The 15,119-nt window shown below is 38.3% G+C and overlaps 1 protein-coding gene across 1 annotated transcript in view; it reads left to right on the top strand.

The window, feature by feature from the left end:
• NUP210 (nucleoporin 210) overlaps positions 1–15,119 on the top strand; it is a 69,455-nt gene that overhangs the window by 4,891 nt on the left and 49,445 nt on the right. Inside the window, exons 2-6 of the mRNA XM_076345922.1 lie at positions 4,811–4,947; positions 5,732–5,863; positions 10,574–10,670; positions 12,802–12,952; positions 14,738–14,870. Coding sequence (XP_076202037.1) covers positions 4,811–4,947; positions 5,732–5,863; positions 10,574–10,670; positions 12,802–12,952; positions 14,738–14,870 — 650 coding nt within the window. The remainder of the gene's footprint in view (positions 1–4,810; positions 4,948–5,731; positions 5,864–10,573; positions 10,671–12,801; positions 12,953–14,737; positions 14,871–15,119) is intronic.

A 15,119-nucleotide genomic window follows, 5' to 3' on the forward strand; every position in this document is an offset into this window, starting at 1 on the left:
CATGCCAGTTTCCTTCATGTAACTAGAAAAGGTACAAAGATAAGCACTTACGGTGGAATGCTTTTGGCCACCAGTTGATTTGACAAAATATCCAAGTTACACTGGGGCATCTGGGTTGGATTTTGAGAACAATCATCACTGGTTTAACTCCGCTTCCTTTGAAGTTAATGGGCATGCCAGCTGATCACCATTATAAAACCCCAGGAGCAAAAGCTTCATCCTTGGCTCGTTGTGTTGTGTGTGATGTTTACATATGCTTTTAAAGCAAAACCGGGTGGAGGATTTTTTTGCTGCTTTTTGTTTTCCCAGTACAATAAGAAACATCCTAGAAGAGGACTGAGTGAACAATAGAGAGATAATCTGCCACTGTGTTGTTAAAAATCCTTAAGAGTTGAGGGAAGTCTGCCAGGCTCCCTCTTGTGTTTTCTTTGGAATGGGTTCAGTTCCCATATCCTTGGTTCTCTGGGAATCAATTTTTTATCATATAACTACAGTTGCCTGGACGCTGTTCTGGCTCTTGTGTCTCTTCATTTTTGTACGTCAACAGTGTTAGTCCCAAGAGTGACTAGAAATGAGGTACATAATGGATTGATCAATCCAATCTTACTAAACTTCTGAAAACCTTTAGTATCCAGTTTCCCTCTGGCTATGTGTCTGCCCACATGCTTTTTACAAATTCTGAAAGATTAAATCAACAGACAGTCATGGTGCATCTCCAACAAAGGTGGATTTTTGCTAATTTAGTCAGTTAAATTTAGTCTGAAGAGCTGACAAAACAATATAAAATGCTGAAGCAATAAGAATCAACAGTATTGCTAGAGTGAGGGAAAGAGTAATACTTGCCTGGTCTTTAAACCAGCTGATAAATAAATTAAGTATAATCCTTGAAGTATTCACATGTGATATTACAAAATGGTTGATTAAAAAAATACAGGCATAGGTTTGGGTAGATCTGTAGATATAATCCTGGCAGACAGTTCTGTGTCCGGGGGCGGGGGGGAGGGAAGGGGCTGTGAAAATCATGAATGAAATGGAAATCAGCAAGAGGACTAGCAGTCTTTATTGCAAGTGTCATTAATTAATCAGCAAGTAGGATTTTATTTGGAGGGAAATAAATATTGGGACTTCTGTTAGCTTTTTTCCCCTCACCTTCTCACTCTTCTTTCTAGTGCTTACTCCTCTGCCTTGCTCTTTCTTACAGACACTGGTATGGGATTGAGAGCTAGTGCCAGAAATGCTTTCCATTGCTTGCTTCTCAGGATCTAATTTTGACCTCTGACAAGCCTAGCTCTCAATATCACACGCTGCCGTGCTGCTGAAGATCTGCTGTAATTGGAAGATGATATAAATTGCAGTCTTTGATGTCATTTTAAAGCAAAAGTTTCTTTTTCTTGTCCATCCAGGGCGCAGTAGTGATCCTTGTGTGTATTGCAGCGGAGTAATGCCACTGTAATACACAGCCTATTTGATTAGTGCCTTATCCTTTCCGTACTTGAACCCGAATCGGATGTAGCTGTAAGCAGAACGTGCTTTTGATATTGCTGAATGATATTGAGGGGTCATCAAATATTTCGTATGTTATGGTGTAAAAAACAATAGTCATGCAGATTGTTTTTTAATATAAATCAACAGTAAACCAAGCCTCAGAAAGGCCCTACTTCACCTGCCCAGTTCAGGCAATTGCCTAAAATAGCAGACATCCTATTGGTAATAAAACTAAAAATGTATTTGTATTTAAAAAAGTAATAAATTCAGCTGATAGTCTACCTCCTATTTTAAACTACTGTTAGAGGCCAAATAGCATCTAATCTCAGGTTCCCTACTCCAGTGACAACTAAGAGTTAACCGGCATTCAGCTGTAAAAGCTTAAAATGTCCTTTATAATTGTAGAGTGTATGTAAGTTTACAGCTAAAATTTAATGCAAACTTATAGTTTATCTTTTCCTTCCTTTTTCTACTCTGAAAAATATCTTGTAATTAGATTTAGTTTTGCAACACTGCTGTTAGTGCAAACTGTGGTGGTTATGTATTACAATACACAGCCATATATTAAAAGAACAAATACAAAACAGTGAAACCCCTGTTGTGTTGTAAACACAATCAATTTCAGACAGTAAGAATGCAAAAACCTCAAATTAATTAAAAAAAAAAAATCTAATGACAGAGAATATTAAGCAATGTAAAGGACTAAATAATAAAAGTCAGTTCCATACATATAATGCTTATTTAAAAATGCCTGCATGCATATTAAGTCAGGTCTGCATGCTCAGCTTAAAAAGCCTACCAGCCAAGTACAGAAAAAGCCTTACTGGTTGTGAATACTAACGTTGTTTAAAGAAACTTGCTCAGTGTTGGAAAACTGTTTCATGGCTGCCTAAGCAGCTACAGAATTACAGGAAGATAACTAATTGTTCACTCTTAATCACTGTATAGCGAAGTTAAATGTACTACTAATATAGAAAATAATTCATATTATTTTAGAAACAGTGTAAACCCTAGTATAAAAAAATATGCTCATATTTGTGTACATTGCTTAGATATCTAGAATATAACAAGCAATTTTCAGGTTTAAGCTTCTAATTGGTGTTTAAATTGTCCATTGCATACTGCTGTGGGTTGTTTTTTCCTTGATCAGATAAAATACTTCGATGTTTCTGGGTTAGCAGTTGCTACTGTTGTTTCAAAATCCTTTAAAACTAGTCTTTGTGTAAGCAAAATATTGTTGAGAGCCCACCAATATTATGAATTAATAATTCATTGAATTAAGGAATTTCATCCAAGACAAAAATATCATACTCCTATACAGTGTCTAATGAACCTGTACACCGCCATTAGCATGCACAATTAAAAATGTTCTGACTGGGGTTTTGTGCCCTGAGATTGCAAGCTTTTGGAGCCTCATTGTTTGGACAGTATAGTATGATAAAATCCAGACCCATATGTAGGGAACCAGAGAGCTGACACAAATATATTTTTGTTTCATGTGAAGTTTCTGTGAGAAATGCAGTGTTCGCTGTCTTACCAACTGCTTTGAACCAAAGGGATCTTGGTGTCTTGCACGATTGGATTTGTCTTCAGAATTGCGCTTTTCATTGCTTGAGGTTGAAAACAGGATTTGCAATTTTATTCCAGTGACTACATCCAGATTGGTCCATGTCACCTGGACTGCAACTGTTAACTCTAAGATAACTGAACATATTGTGATAGGTTATTTTTTGAAATGGATACAATTTTAGTTAACAAGAAATTCTGTTCTTCACTGTTTTGGATTGGTTGGTTCTGCCAGTAATAAAAGTAGGTAAAACCTACGTCTGAGGAGAAGGGTATGTATGATATTGCTGTCTCTTTGAAACTCTTCTCCAGCTCCTTGCTGAGTTAGAAGATTTTTCCCATAGATCACAGGTAGGCATTTCTGAACATCCTCCAGAAGAAAAGTCTAAATCAATCCAGCTTCACCATCTTTACCCAGTTTAGATTGCATTTACCAGGTAATGCAATGTTTTCATCAGAACTGCTGTCATCATCTGGGAGAAGCAATTCCTGAACAGCTTTGCCATCGGTGCTTTCTTTCATTGTTTTAATCCTTCAAAGGACCCTTGTGAAGGAGCTTTGACTCAGGATCCCTGAGCAAACAGCGATGGCTGTTTCACGCGCTTAATTCATTTGCGGCTTAAGCAGGGTGCTGGGCTTTGAGCTGGAGTCCAAGCAGGCTGCCTTTCTGCTTACTCTGCAGTAACTCCTGCAGGTGTAACATGAGTGAGGAGTTGTGTAGAGCAGCCGTGACCCAGTTCTCCAAAACAGTTAGTCAGCAGCTCATCCCGGTTTAGAGGGATGATGTTCTTTAACTATTTGCAAGAGGTATGGCTTGCTTGAATATTTTAATTGCTTTGAGCACTCTACATTCAGGCCTCAGATATATATTGCTACTATCACAAATTTAATTTCAAGAGGCTTGGGTTTTAATAACTTTTAAACTTTTTTTTTCCCTCATCTTGACATTTTTGGCATACAGGAGTGAGAACTGGGCTCCACATCCATGGTGAGCTTCCCACAAGCTCATTCCTGGAGCAGCTGTCTTTAGAAAAGCCATACAAGTCAGAGCAGGAAGTAACAGATGCATCAATTTTAGGTCAAAATTTCATGTAGGCTTACATTTCACCAAAGATGATTATACAACTGCATGGTTTACACAGTGTTACATACTTCAGCTGAACAGACTAAATCCATTTTTTATTCTTAAATTTCTTGATTAAAAAACGTTGTTTCTTACTTGGTCAGAGCCTCTGCCATAGCAAACATACGTAATTGTGATGTTCTGTCATGAGGGAAGACTTCAGATTTTTTCAGACCTTTGTTTCGAACTTTTTTGGAAAATGCAATTAAAAGTGGCAAATGGAGCTTTAGCTAAAATTATTTCACCTTCTGCTTCAGTGTTCTGTATGTGTGTTTGGTTGTTCCACACCTCTAAGCGAATAAACAGTCAGGCCAAAGGCTTTCTGACTTCATTAAGTAGCTGGGTATAGCTCTGAACTGACTGAATGGCATTCAGCAGTGAACATGCCACAGTAGAGAGAATGCTGTGTTTGTCTGGGCTCTGGTGGGCTTCTGGTCTGTGCTTTCCCCCTTCCTTAGCCCGCACTCGCTTTTGCTGAAGTCCTCGAGAAGCTGTTGCAATCCAGCTCTTATGAAAGTTGGGTCCTGACCATGTAGCATGTCTTACGTAGATTATTTTGGTGGTTTTTAAACCAGACCTTTGATTTCTGTCTAGCAGTAACTTAGATCCTGCTAACACAACCAAATAATCTTGTAGGTCCTCCACCAGGCCGGAGGTTGCGAGCATAGAGCTCGCAGATCAGGATGAGCGCCAGTGTTCGAAGAAAGCTGTTGTCCAGGCACGGTCCTCACAGCCCACACGTCTGACAAGTATCATCTTTGCTGAAGATATAAGTAAGTTTTAACTCTTGTAAGCACACCACTACTTGTTTATGGGCATCCTCCAGAAACAAAGTAGAGATTTAAAAGTGCACAAAACAAGAAATTTCCATTCATATGCATAGTCATTTTAGACTTTCCATGGGCATGGTTTTTAAGTTCTGTTTGTTAAAGGCCTCAGTTAAGTGTTAATGATATTAATGATACATCCAGGAAAATGGGTAACTAAAAAAAAAAGGGGGGGGGGGTGGCTGAAAATAGTTTTCAGTACATACTTCTTATATAATGCAAATTCAGATGTTTTGCATTTAGAAAGCTGGAAATTGCCTTTGTGTCTGTCATGCAATATACCTGGTTAGTTTTTATAATGACAGATAGGCAAAAACAGATGGTCAATTAAATGTCTTGCAGTCACTAAATGAAGAAGTATATAGGGGTTTATTGTCTGTGAGTAAAAGTCATTAAGTTCTCTAGGACATGAGCCATGTCTGACAGTTGCACTGTAGAAACTCTTAATAGGTACTCAGAGAAAACGTCTGTAACTGTTAGTGTAGATGGAAATCACAATTTTTTAAGATTTAGTCTAAAGTTCAGTGAGAAAGGGAACTGCTTTTCTTGCTTGCTTAGCCACAATCACCATTTGACCAAGAGTTTCTTAGTCAAGGTCATGACATAGTTTCAGTTCCGTCAGTGTCTTGTGTCATTGGCTAAATTTGAGGTGCATTTTGTCTTGTTGGTGCTCTTGATGAGCACATCCAGTGTTGCTGATTTCATGTGCTCTTTCTAATGTGTCTTCAAGTGACTGGACAAGTGCTTCGTTGTGATGCTATAGTTGATATAATTCACGGCATCCAAATTGTGTCCACAACAAGAGAACTTTATCTTGAAGATTCACCACTGGAGCTAAAAATTCAGGCTTTGGATTCTGAAGGTAAGAGATTTACTAGTAGGAGACAAACTAGATATTGAAACTCTTAATTGTCCAATGTGTGCACTGGTTTTATTTGCGACACAATTGAATGTTAGAAGCCAAGCTGAGTAATTTAAAGGGAGTTCTCTGGATAATACATTCAGCAACCTATTGCTTTTGTTTAAGTGTAAAATCTACGTATCACCTGAATAGGAAAATCAAACACTGCTTGATGTCCAACAACTTTTGCTTGCCTTTTTTCCTTATTTTCCCAGGAAACTTAACTCTACTGCTAAGGATATTTTTAAAAATCAGAATTTAAAATAATTAAAATAAAGGTGTCACCTCTTAGCAATTCTACCTCCAGGTCAGGAGTAAGAATGTAATGAAAAAAGTCCCAACACTTGTCCTGTTGAAATGTCCCATCAGGATTTAACTAGGCTGAGCAAGGCTGCACAGGAATGTGAAGTAGTCTGTTCTCGTTTTTGGGTTTTTTTTTTTTCTTTTGAGCTGAGATAGCCTAAAGAATTTTGCAAAAGGACATTTTACTTGAGTCCCATCAAGCATCCAACAGGATGTTCAGAGATGATGTTGAAGACCAACCACCTATTGCTTGGATTAATATCCCTTAATTATTATAGAAACACTCGCTTTTGGGAGGTACCATTTAGGCTCATAAAAGTTAGTGCATTTGGACTGAATGCATAATTATTTAATAGGAGCAGAAAACTTCTGCTTTTCATACTGTCTGTAGCATCAGAAAAAGAACCATGATGCTGGTAAGAATTTCATGTTTTGGTTTCAACAATCGATTTTTATGCACATATCAACACTCACACAAACCAAGTGATTTTTAGGACAGCTACTGGGCTGAAAGAAATGGTATGTAAAGCAGCTATAAAAGGTTGAATTGTTTGTTTTGGGTAGTTAATGAGCCCATCCTACATTTGTTTGTTTGTAAACCGTGAATGCCAGGTTATCTATGGCAATATATTAATAATGAAAAGTAATTTCATTTTCTTATACTATGCATAATACCAGATTCTTGGCTTGGCATTTCTGCAAACTCTCAAGCATGCTCAGTGGACAAATTTGCCTTGGAAGCCACCCAAGTTAGAGTCTGAACAGTGGTTCAAAACCCACAAAGAACGTTTAATCTGCGTGACTGAAACAAGGTGTTGGTTAGAAGCTGTAGGACTAAATTTCCCAATCTAAGTTTAGGGGATCAGGATACACTCAAAAGCTTTGAAAATCAGTTCCTTTTGACCCAAATAACCTTGGGATCCATCCTTGGGAGACCTTTGGACATATTGGACTCTCAGTGGTCTTTCTTGGCATACTTAAAAAATAATTCAAGAGCAGTGGCAAGTTTATTGAAGGACGTAATTGTTCAGGAAAAGTCAGAGAATTGAATAAGGGACTTCCGAACATGGGTTTGTTTGTTTTTTTTTAAATTCAGAAGGTGGAAAAAATAAATGTAAAATAATAATCCGGTTTAATGAATATTGGGGAAAAATCTGCTTAGGTTTGTTGAAAACTTGCACAAAGAATGGGTGTCAAGCCGGTTACTGCAGCCTGTGTGAGAGGGAGGGAGAGTAGATGCTTTGTATACATACAATGGCTGATACAATGTTGCAGTGACGTAGCTTTTTCCCTGGTATGTAAAGTTAAGTAGGCCCTAGGGACGTACCAAGGGCAATTTGTTTTGGGCTGATGGTGATTATTGCATTTTACATTGCCAGATTATTGCATCTGGTATGGGTCGGACCATTCATTAATATTGATGATTCTACTCCTGTGAGTATCGATATATCTTCAGGAATAGTTTCTTTCCTTGTTCTCTTCCATCTATATATTGTCCAGTTATTTTTTTCATAAGCTGTATTTTTTAATCAGTTACATTAGTGCAGATTCGTTTTTGTACATGTTTTTAATAAGCCACTCCAAATATAAACTCAATCCCCAAATACTACTTTTCAAAGATTACTAATGCAAGAGAGGAAGATGATCATGGAGATCTTTGGTCAAATTAAGTATAGAATGTAGAGGGGGAAAAAAGTCATACTATATATTGTTTTCTTTTAGCTTTTGAACTTTGCTCAAGTTATTTAATTATGCCTTAACTAGAGGTGAGTTAAATAAGAGAAGCACTTAAAGATGTGAGTTTGCATTTCTTTGGCTATGAGTATGTAAGGAACACTGGCTTCCTGCCCCAGCGATGGAGCAGAGCACATCAAGAGAGCTCTCCTTGTTTACTGGGGTTTGCTCCAATCCTGCCAGTGAGAGCTGCTTTTCTGCTGAAGCACCACAGAGGAGCAGCTCCGGGCTGAGTTACGGCTGTGGAGCAGGAGCACAAGTCACTGCCTACGTTGATGTTCGAGGAACCTGGGAGGGTAACGTTACAGCTGGCCAGGGCAGCTGCTCTGCAGCTCCTGTTACAGCTGTGTGATCCTGCAGGGAAGGACAAAGACGCAATATAGTTCATGACAAGTGCTGTATTACCCATCTGCCTCCCCGGGCGCTGCCTCTGATAGGTGTATCCTGGAGACAGCTGCTGCCCTCTGTGCTGCAGAGATAGTTGGTCCTGTCTTGAATGGTGAGACCCTGCATCGTCTGGGGAATCATAGAATAGTTTGGGTTGGAAGGGACCTCTAAAGGTCATCTAGTCCAACCCCCCTGCAATGAGCAGGGCCATCTTCCACTAGATGAGGTTGCTCAGAGCCCCGTCCAACCTGACCTGGAATGTTTCCAGGGATGGGGCATCCACCGCCTCTCTGGGCAACCTGTGCCAGCGCCTCACCACCCTCAGCGTGAAAAATGTCTTCCTTATGTCTAGTCTAAATCTACCCCCCTTTAGTTTAAAGCCATTCCCCCTTGTCCTGTCGCAACAGGCCCTGCTAGAAAGTCTGCCGCCATCTTTTTTTATAAGCCCCCTTTAAGTACTGCTAGGCTGCAATCAGGTCTCCCCGAAGCCTTCTCTTCTCTAGGCTGAACAGCCCCAATTCTTTCAGCCTTTCTTCATAGGAGAGGTGTTCCATCCCCCTGATCATTTTTGTGGCCCTCCTCTGGACCTGCTCCAACAGGTCTGTGTCTCTTCTCTGCTGAGGGCTCCAGAGCTGGACGCAGTGCTGCAGGTGGGGTCTCACCAGAGCAGAGTAAGAGGGGCAGAATCGCCTCCCTCGCAACCTGCTGGCCATACTTCTTTTGATGCAGCCTGGGATACAATTGGCCTTCTGGGCTGCGAGCGCACATTGCTGGCTCATGTCCAGCTTTTCATCCACCAGTATCCCCAAGTCCTTTTCCACAGGGCTGCTCTCAATCCCTTCATCCCCCAGCCTGTATTGATACCGGGGGTTGCCCCCAATACTGGGGGTTGCCCATGATAGTTTGTCTTTGATGACCTGACTTTGCCTTCGTAATGAGGGACCCCAGCAGGAGCCAGGACATCCAGGCCCGATGGTGGTTCAGAGGCTGTAAGGGTGGTTTCGTGCTTTTGCTAGCTGTTTGCTGTGGCACTGGCTGTGTCCAGGCATAGCCTCTCTGTAGTGCTGCAATGTGCGTTTCTCCACTGGCCCTGTTATTTTCAATTGGAGCAAAACAAAAGAGTGTAATACAGCTTTGCAAAGCTAAAGCAGGCATCATTAAAGAAAGTTAGACTTGAATGCATGTTAAATAACCCAGTCTCAATCAATTTTAATTATATTGCCTTGTGTGTTTAGTTTTGTGTTTAAAATCCGATTTATTTGGGATTTGGAATTAACTGCAGTAAGTTGTATAGAAATGGGAGAAACAGTGTAGGCTTTGAGTTGCATTATCTTGTCTCAAAATATTTTTGTGGCTTAAAAATGTCATAAACCTTTAAGGCTGAGAATTTGAGAATAAATTTGCTTTGATTCTTACTTTATTAATATAGATATGAATGTCAAAGGGAAGAACACAAATGAAAATTTATTTTTAAATATAGTAAATACTTGGATGTCTTTTCCATATTTATTTGTCCCAGTGGACACTGCAATTCAGAGCAAGACTCATCTTGAAGATTATAAGATGTTTCAGAATAGCAGACTGTTACACTTAAATGTAATCATGATAAATCTTTGCTTTCAATCTGTTTATTTCATTTTGTTCCTTTTTAACATTTACAATTTCTCCTGTTCTAGTGGTTCACAGTTTTGTAGAAAAAAGGTGCTTAGTTTGAGTTCTTTGAGTGAAGACTTATTCCTGTTATGGGTAAATTATGGTTGTGTTCAAAAACAAAACAATATATGTGAAAAGTGCAGTTCATCAGTGCTGTGACCAAATGGTATCTCAGATCTACATGTTTCAAAATGAAAGATTGTTTAGCAGGTTTTTTGGTGTCCTGCTAATATCCAAGAAATAATAAGGGTTTTGTGGTCAAAGGGGGAAGGAGGTGGCAGGTGCCAAGGATCTCCTAGGGGCTGAGAAGTGGAGGACAGGTGGTGACACCTGCACCCATCCAGTGGGCTTTGTGAAAAACATAAAGTGACATAATGGTGTTGCAAAATGTCAACAGAAAAGCCAGTTGACAAAATTATCTTGAATTTGCCAAAGTCAGTAAAACAAGATTGTTATTTTCGGTATTTAGTTTAAAATTCCTCTTTTAGGGATAAGATAAAGAAATTTCCTAGGGGAAAAAGTCATAGTTTGTGTTCCAGGAAGACTCTATGCTTGTTACTTGTTTTTGTTTTAATCCGATTGTTTGATTTATAGGAAACACTTTCAGCACATTGGCAGGGTTAGTCTTTGACTGGACAATAGTAAAAGACACAGAGGCCGATGGCTTCTCAGATTCCCACAATGCATTACGGTAAGTTCATTTACTTTGTTCTCAAAAGTCTCGTCTCCATTAAGTTTGATGTGTATAAATATTTCCCCACCTCTAGGCAGTTTACTGAACTGTTTAGTTTACTAAAAGAATGCTCATGGGTCAATTGTTTCAGGGGGTTTTTTAAGTGCCTACTCAACAGCCTGGGGACTCTCATCCCTGTTTAATTTAACAACTGGTAGTGTTAATGAGCAGCCCAGGTAGTTCTAATCCAACAACTAGAAATAAATAGATGCAGTTGTTGATCTTCCTGAAACATCCTGTGCAAAGGAAAGATTTATCAGAGACTGTTATTTTGCGATTTCAGCAGGGATTTTTTTAATTATTTTTATTTTTCCTCCTATATTTGTCACAAGACTATCTTTAGCTTCTGTTTTGGTGGTGTTTGTTTCGGGGGTTTTTAAATTTTGTTAAGCATGTGCACTATGTAGTTTTACAGTGGTGACTTCATTGTTCTGTTCTTCAGTGGCTTCAAACAGAAATTTGAGTTTCCATCCTTATTAAACTAACCAGAATTGAAAGCTACTTAGCAGTACCTTGTATGGGTTATTTTTCAAGTTGGACTCCAAGAGTTTTGTCTTTGCACTGACACCAACTGGTGTCAACACACCAGGATCCTGTTATCTAGCAGTGTTATGCTAGTATTCATCATATTATATGCCATGGTGAATCTTGACTTTGCTCAACATGAATGTTGGTAGAAAAAATGCCTGCGTGATATACGTGAATTTGACCAGACTGCAAACACATGAAACATGGTTTTTTTCTCACAAAACAGTTTACAGACACTTCTTCAGTACAGCTTTAGTCAAAACTTTCCTAACATATAGTAAGCTTGTAAGATGAAATAGATGCAAACTCATGCACCAGAAGCTTCAGTTACTTCAGAAATCAGGTTCCAGCAAAATGTAGGTAGATTGCGGGACATGATATAGGAAACTATATCTTCCTTTAAAGAACCTGGCTTTATTCATATGATGATTCTATGACTGGAATGTGGGGAAACGAGTTCTCTTAGAGAGCAGAATGGTTAACAGTTAACTTCCATCCTCAAACCTATATTCCAAATACATTGGAAATGGGGTGGGAGTAGCAAACAAGACTCTTTGCTACTGGGTAAACGCAAACTCCAATTTTGCAGCCTTAGAGAAACAAACACGCAGCATTACCTGAGGAAAGCCTGTTAAGCCCATAATACACTTGAAGCTGCAGGGATGGGTGTATGGCCCCTATCTACAGTGAGAGGCAGACAGTGTGCTGATTGTTCAGTGGGACTTATGCTCCGAGTCCTAGTCCATACAGAGCTTTTTGTTTCAGTATAAGTATTTGCTAGAGATGTGATTTTAACCAAACTAGTAGTGATATATCCTCTGCTGTTAGCACAGCTATGATAAAAGAAAAATGTTCTAATGGTGTTACAGCTTTGCAAAATAAATTATAAACTGTCATAAATACGTTAATATTCATAACTGTTCTCAATATGGCTTTACTGATTTTACAGTGAAAGTGCACATAAACAAACAGATTGTGTGCGTACAGAAGCTGGCAACCTTTAAAACATGGTCCTCTTTCAATTTCTGTCCTGTTGTTTACCCATACATGGCAAATTCCTTTCCTCTCTGTTGTCACATCTCACTGAAATTTCCAACAGTTACTAGAAGTATTCTGCTTGTAGATTTTTTTTTTCATAGTCATTTATTAAATGCGTGCTAACTTCTTCATATAGGTCAAAGTTATGTTCTGGTTTGTTAAGCTGTTGCTTTTATAAACATAAGCTTTGGGTCTTTCACATCAGTTGTTCCACAATAATCTAGAGCGTTTTTGCGGTCTACACCTACTGTAAAAACTGGAGGGATCATTATAGGCAGCATGTGCAGTCTTCTGATATCTCTTTAAAGCCCACAAACAAGCTTCAAACAAACTTTTATCAGTCACAGAAATTAGCTGCGGATATCTTCAAGAATGAGTAAAATTTGGATATCTGGTCCCAGGCAGACATCTTAAATTTGCTTAAAACATGGAAATAGCTGGGAATATATGGTGGTGGTGTTTCTCTGTGCGTTTACAAAGATTGGTTAACAATTTTCTATTCACTTTTCGGTTCACCTTTCAGTATACTCAAGTTCTTAGAATCTACTTATATTCCACCTGCCTATATATCGGAGATGGAAAAAGTTGCCAAGCAAGGAGATACCATTTTGGTGTCTGGAATGAAAACAGGGAGTTCTAAATTAAAAGCAAGAATACAGGAAAGCGTCTATAAGGTAAGAAACTTGCATTCACCTTTTTTTTTATTATTTAGTCGTATAGTCCCACGTTACAGGAGTACTGTAAGTTTGCCCTGCCGTATCATTCCCATTGTTGATAACAGTGCTGCATCTCTGTCTTACTGGATTGACTGTAGCCTGTATCACAAAAGATGACAGTGCTAGTCTTGATCACCCTGGAAGGGTTGGAGTTCAATGCAGTTACCTCGGTGCAGTTACCTAACCCAGGATGGTGCATGTGCCAGAGATCATTTCTAAACCTAACTCTCTGACAAAAGGCCCTGCAGCAGAGAAATACACTTCAAATACTTCTGTGCAATTTTCTTATTCCTGATACTCATTCATACTGTACATATAACTAGAATCATGCTGGATAGGGCATTGGCCTTTTAGCTCTTTTGAAAAATAAACAGCTAGAACACTTTAGGTCTGTCTTTCAATAAATAAATAGCTAGAACAAGGATTGCTTGTATAGGTATATATTGAATATACCTTTATTTCCTGTTGTGCTTGAAATGAGTGTCATATGAATACTTTGTTAGTATCTAATTCTACCTCATTAGATTCTGGTCTCCAAGGAAGGGCTTTGGGATCAGAATGCCAATGCTACAAGGGTGTTAAACTGCAGTATTGGCGATCTTCCCAGCTGTTAGGTAGATCCATGCTGTTTCTTTCTTTATAACTTGTGGTGACCGAGTTTTTCATTTAACTCTGGTAGCAGAGTTGTTTTTTCTCTTAATAGAATTTACAAGCACCTGAGAAAGTTTTTGTGGGTTATCGCTTACAGGAATACTTGGCATTGTGCTAGTATCATCTTAATACCGCACCTTAAAAAAATCCATGTATAAAATGATGGGGTTTTTCTGAAGTTCATCTCGTATCTGCAGTCTCGTTTTGCAGATTTGTGTTACTACATGTTGTACTTAATGTTTTTGCTTAAAGCAGAATTGCCTTGGACTATCTAACCCATACCTGTAAAAAGTGTTCTATGAAAATATTATCTAAATGTAGGTAATACTAGTAATGTGGCACAAATAATAGTTCATGTTAAGAATTCTATTTTTATTACAGTTCTACCTTTGATAATTGTGCTGAATATAGTTACTCTACATTATATCAGTCTGACTTTTTTTTTTTTCCCTTGAATGCTTGTAGCTTGTTTAGTTTTCTGGTTTAATATTTATTTTTCTGAATTAGTTTTGAGCTGATACTGTAAGTGAAATTGAAATAATATTGTTCCGTTAGCAATTTTTTATGGCTTTCTGGTTAGTAGTACCTTTAAATCTTTCACTGCTGCCAGACTGCACGTTTTCAGTGAACAACCCTCAAACAACTGTAATAGAATTTATATAATTATCTGTTGTATTCCTAATTTAATAGACCTATGAGTTTGATACAGATTCCTCAGTGAAGTTATAAAGGATATGTTGTGTGGAGGTACCATGTTTTACAGTAGGGAAAATAAATTTCTAGATGTCTGAATAGTCACTGTGCATCTGTCTCAAGTTTTTCTGTATTCTCCAGAAAACTGAACCAAAATTATGTCCATACAGACTTGATTTTTTTTAATTCAGCCTTGCACAGTATGCACAGAGTAGATCTCGATGCCATTCATTGTCCTTTGCACTTTTCTGTTGTGACTAAATTTGAGGTGATAATAAAGAGCCGATTACAGCAAGTAATATTTTTCACTTAGAGATTGTAAGTTATTGCCGCATGGTCTGTTTCAAACAAATGAACTGCTTTAAATGTGGTTGCTTTTTCTTTCCCCTCAATCAATAGCATGTACAACCTGCAGAAGTCAGATTGCTTATTTTGGAAAACATCCTTTTAAATCCAGCATATGACATTTATCTTCTGGTAGGAACATCAATTCAGTACAGAGTTCAGAAAATAAGGCAAGGGAAGATTACAGGTTTGTCCTGGTTTTTTGGTTGGGTTTTTTTTTTTTAACTGCTGAGAAATTTTTAATTGTGTTTAAATTGCATTGTTAATATTTAATACTGTTTTCCTAACTATATGATGATACAGCTGCTTAGTTTTTTCTCTCAAAAAAATTGTGTCTATAAAGGATATACTCTTGCAGATTTGTCAAGGACATGAAGGTAAGGGTAACATAGAATAGGAGCTAACGCTATCATTTTAGATGTACTCATTTATTTCA

The sequence above is a fragment of the Aptenodytes patagonicus genome, chromosome 8 (assembly GCF_965638725.1).
Source record: "Aptenodytes patagonicus chromosome 8, bAptPat1.pri.cur, whole genome shotgun sequence".
Lineage (NCBI taxonomy): Eukaryota > Metazoa > Chordata > Aves > Sphenisciformes > Spheniscidae > Aptenodytes > Aptenodytes patagonicus.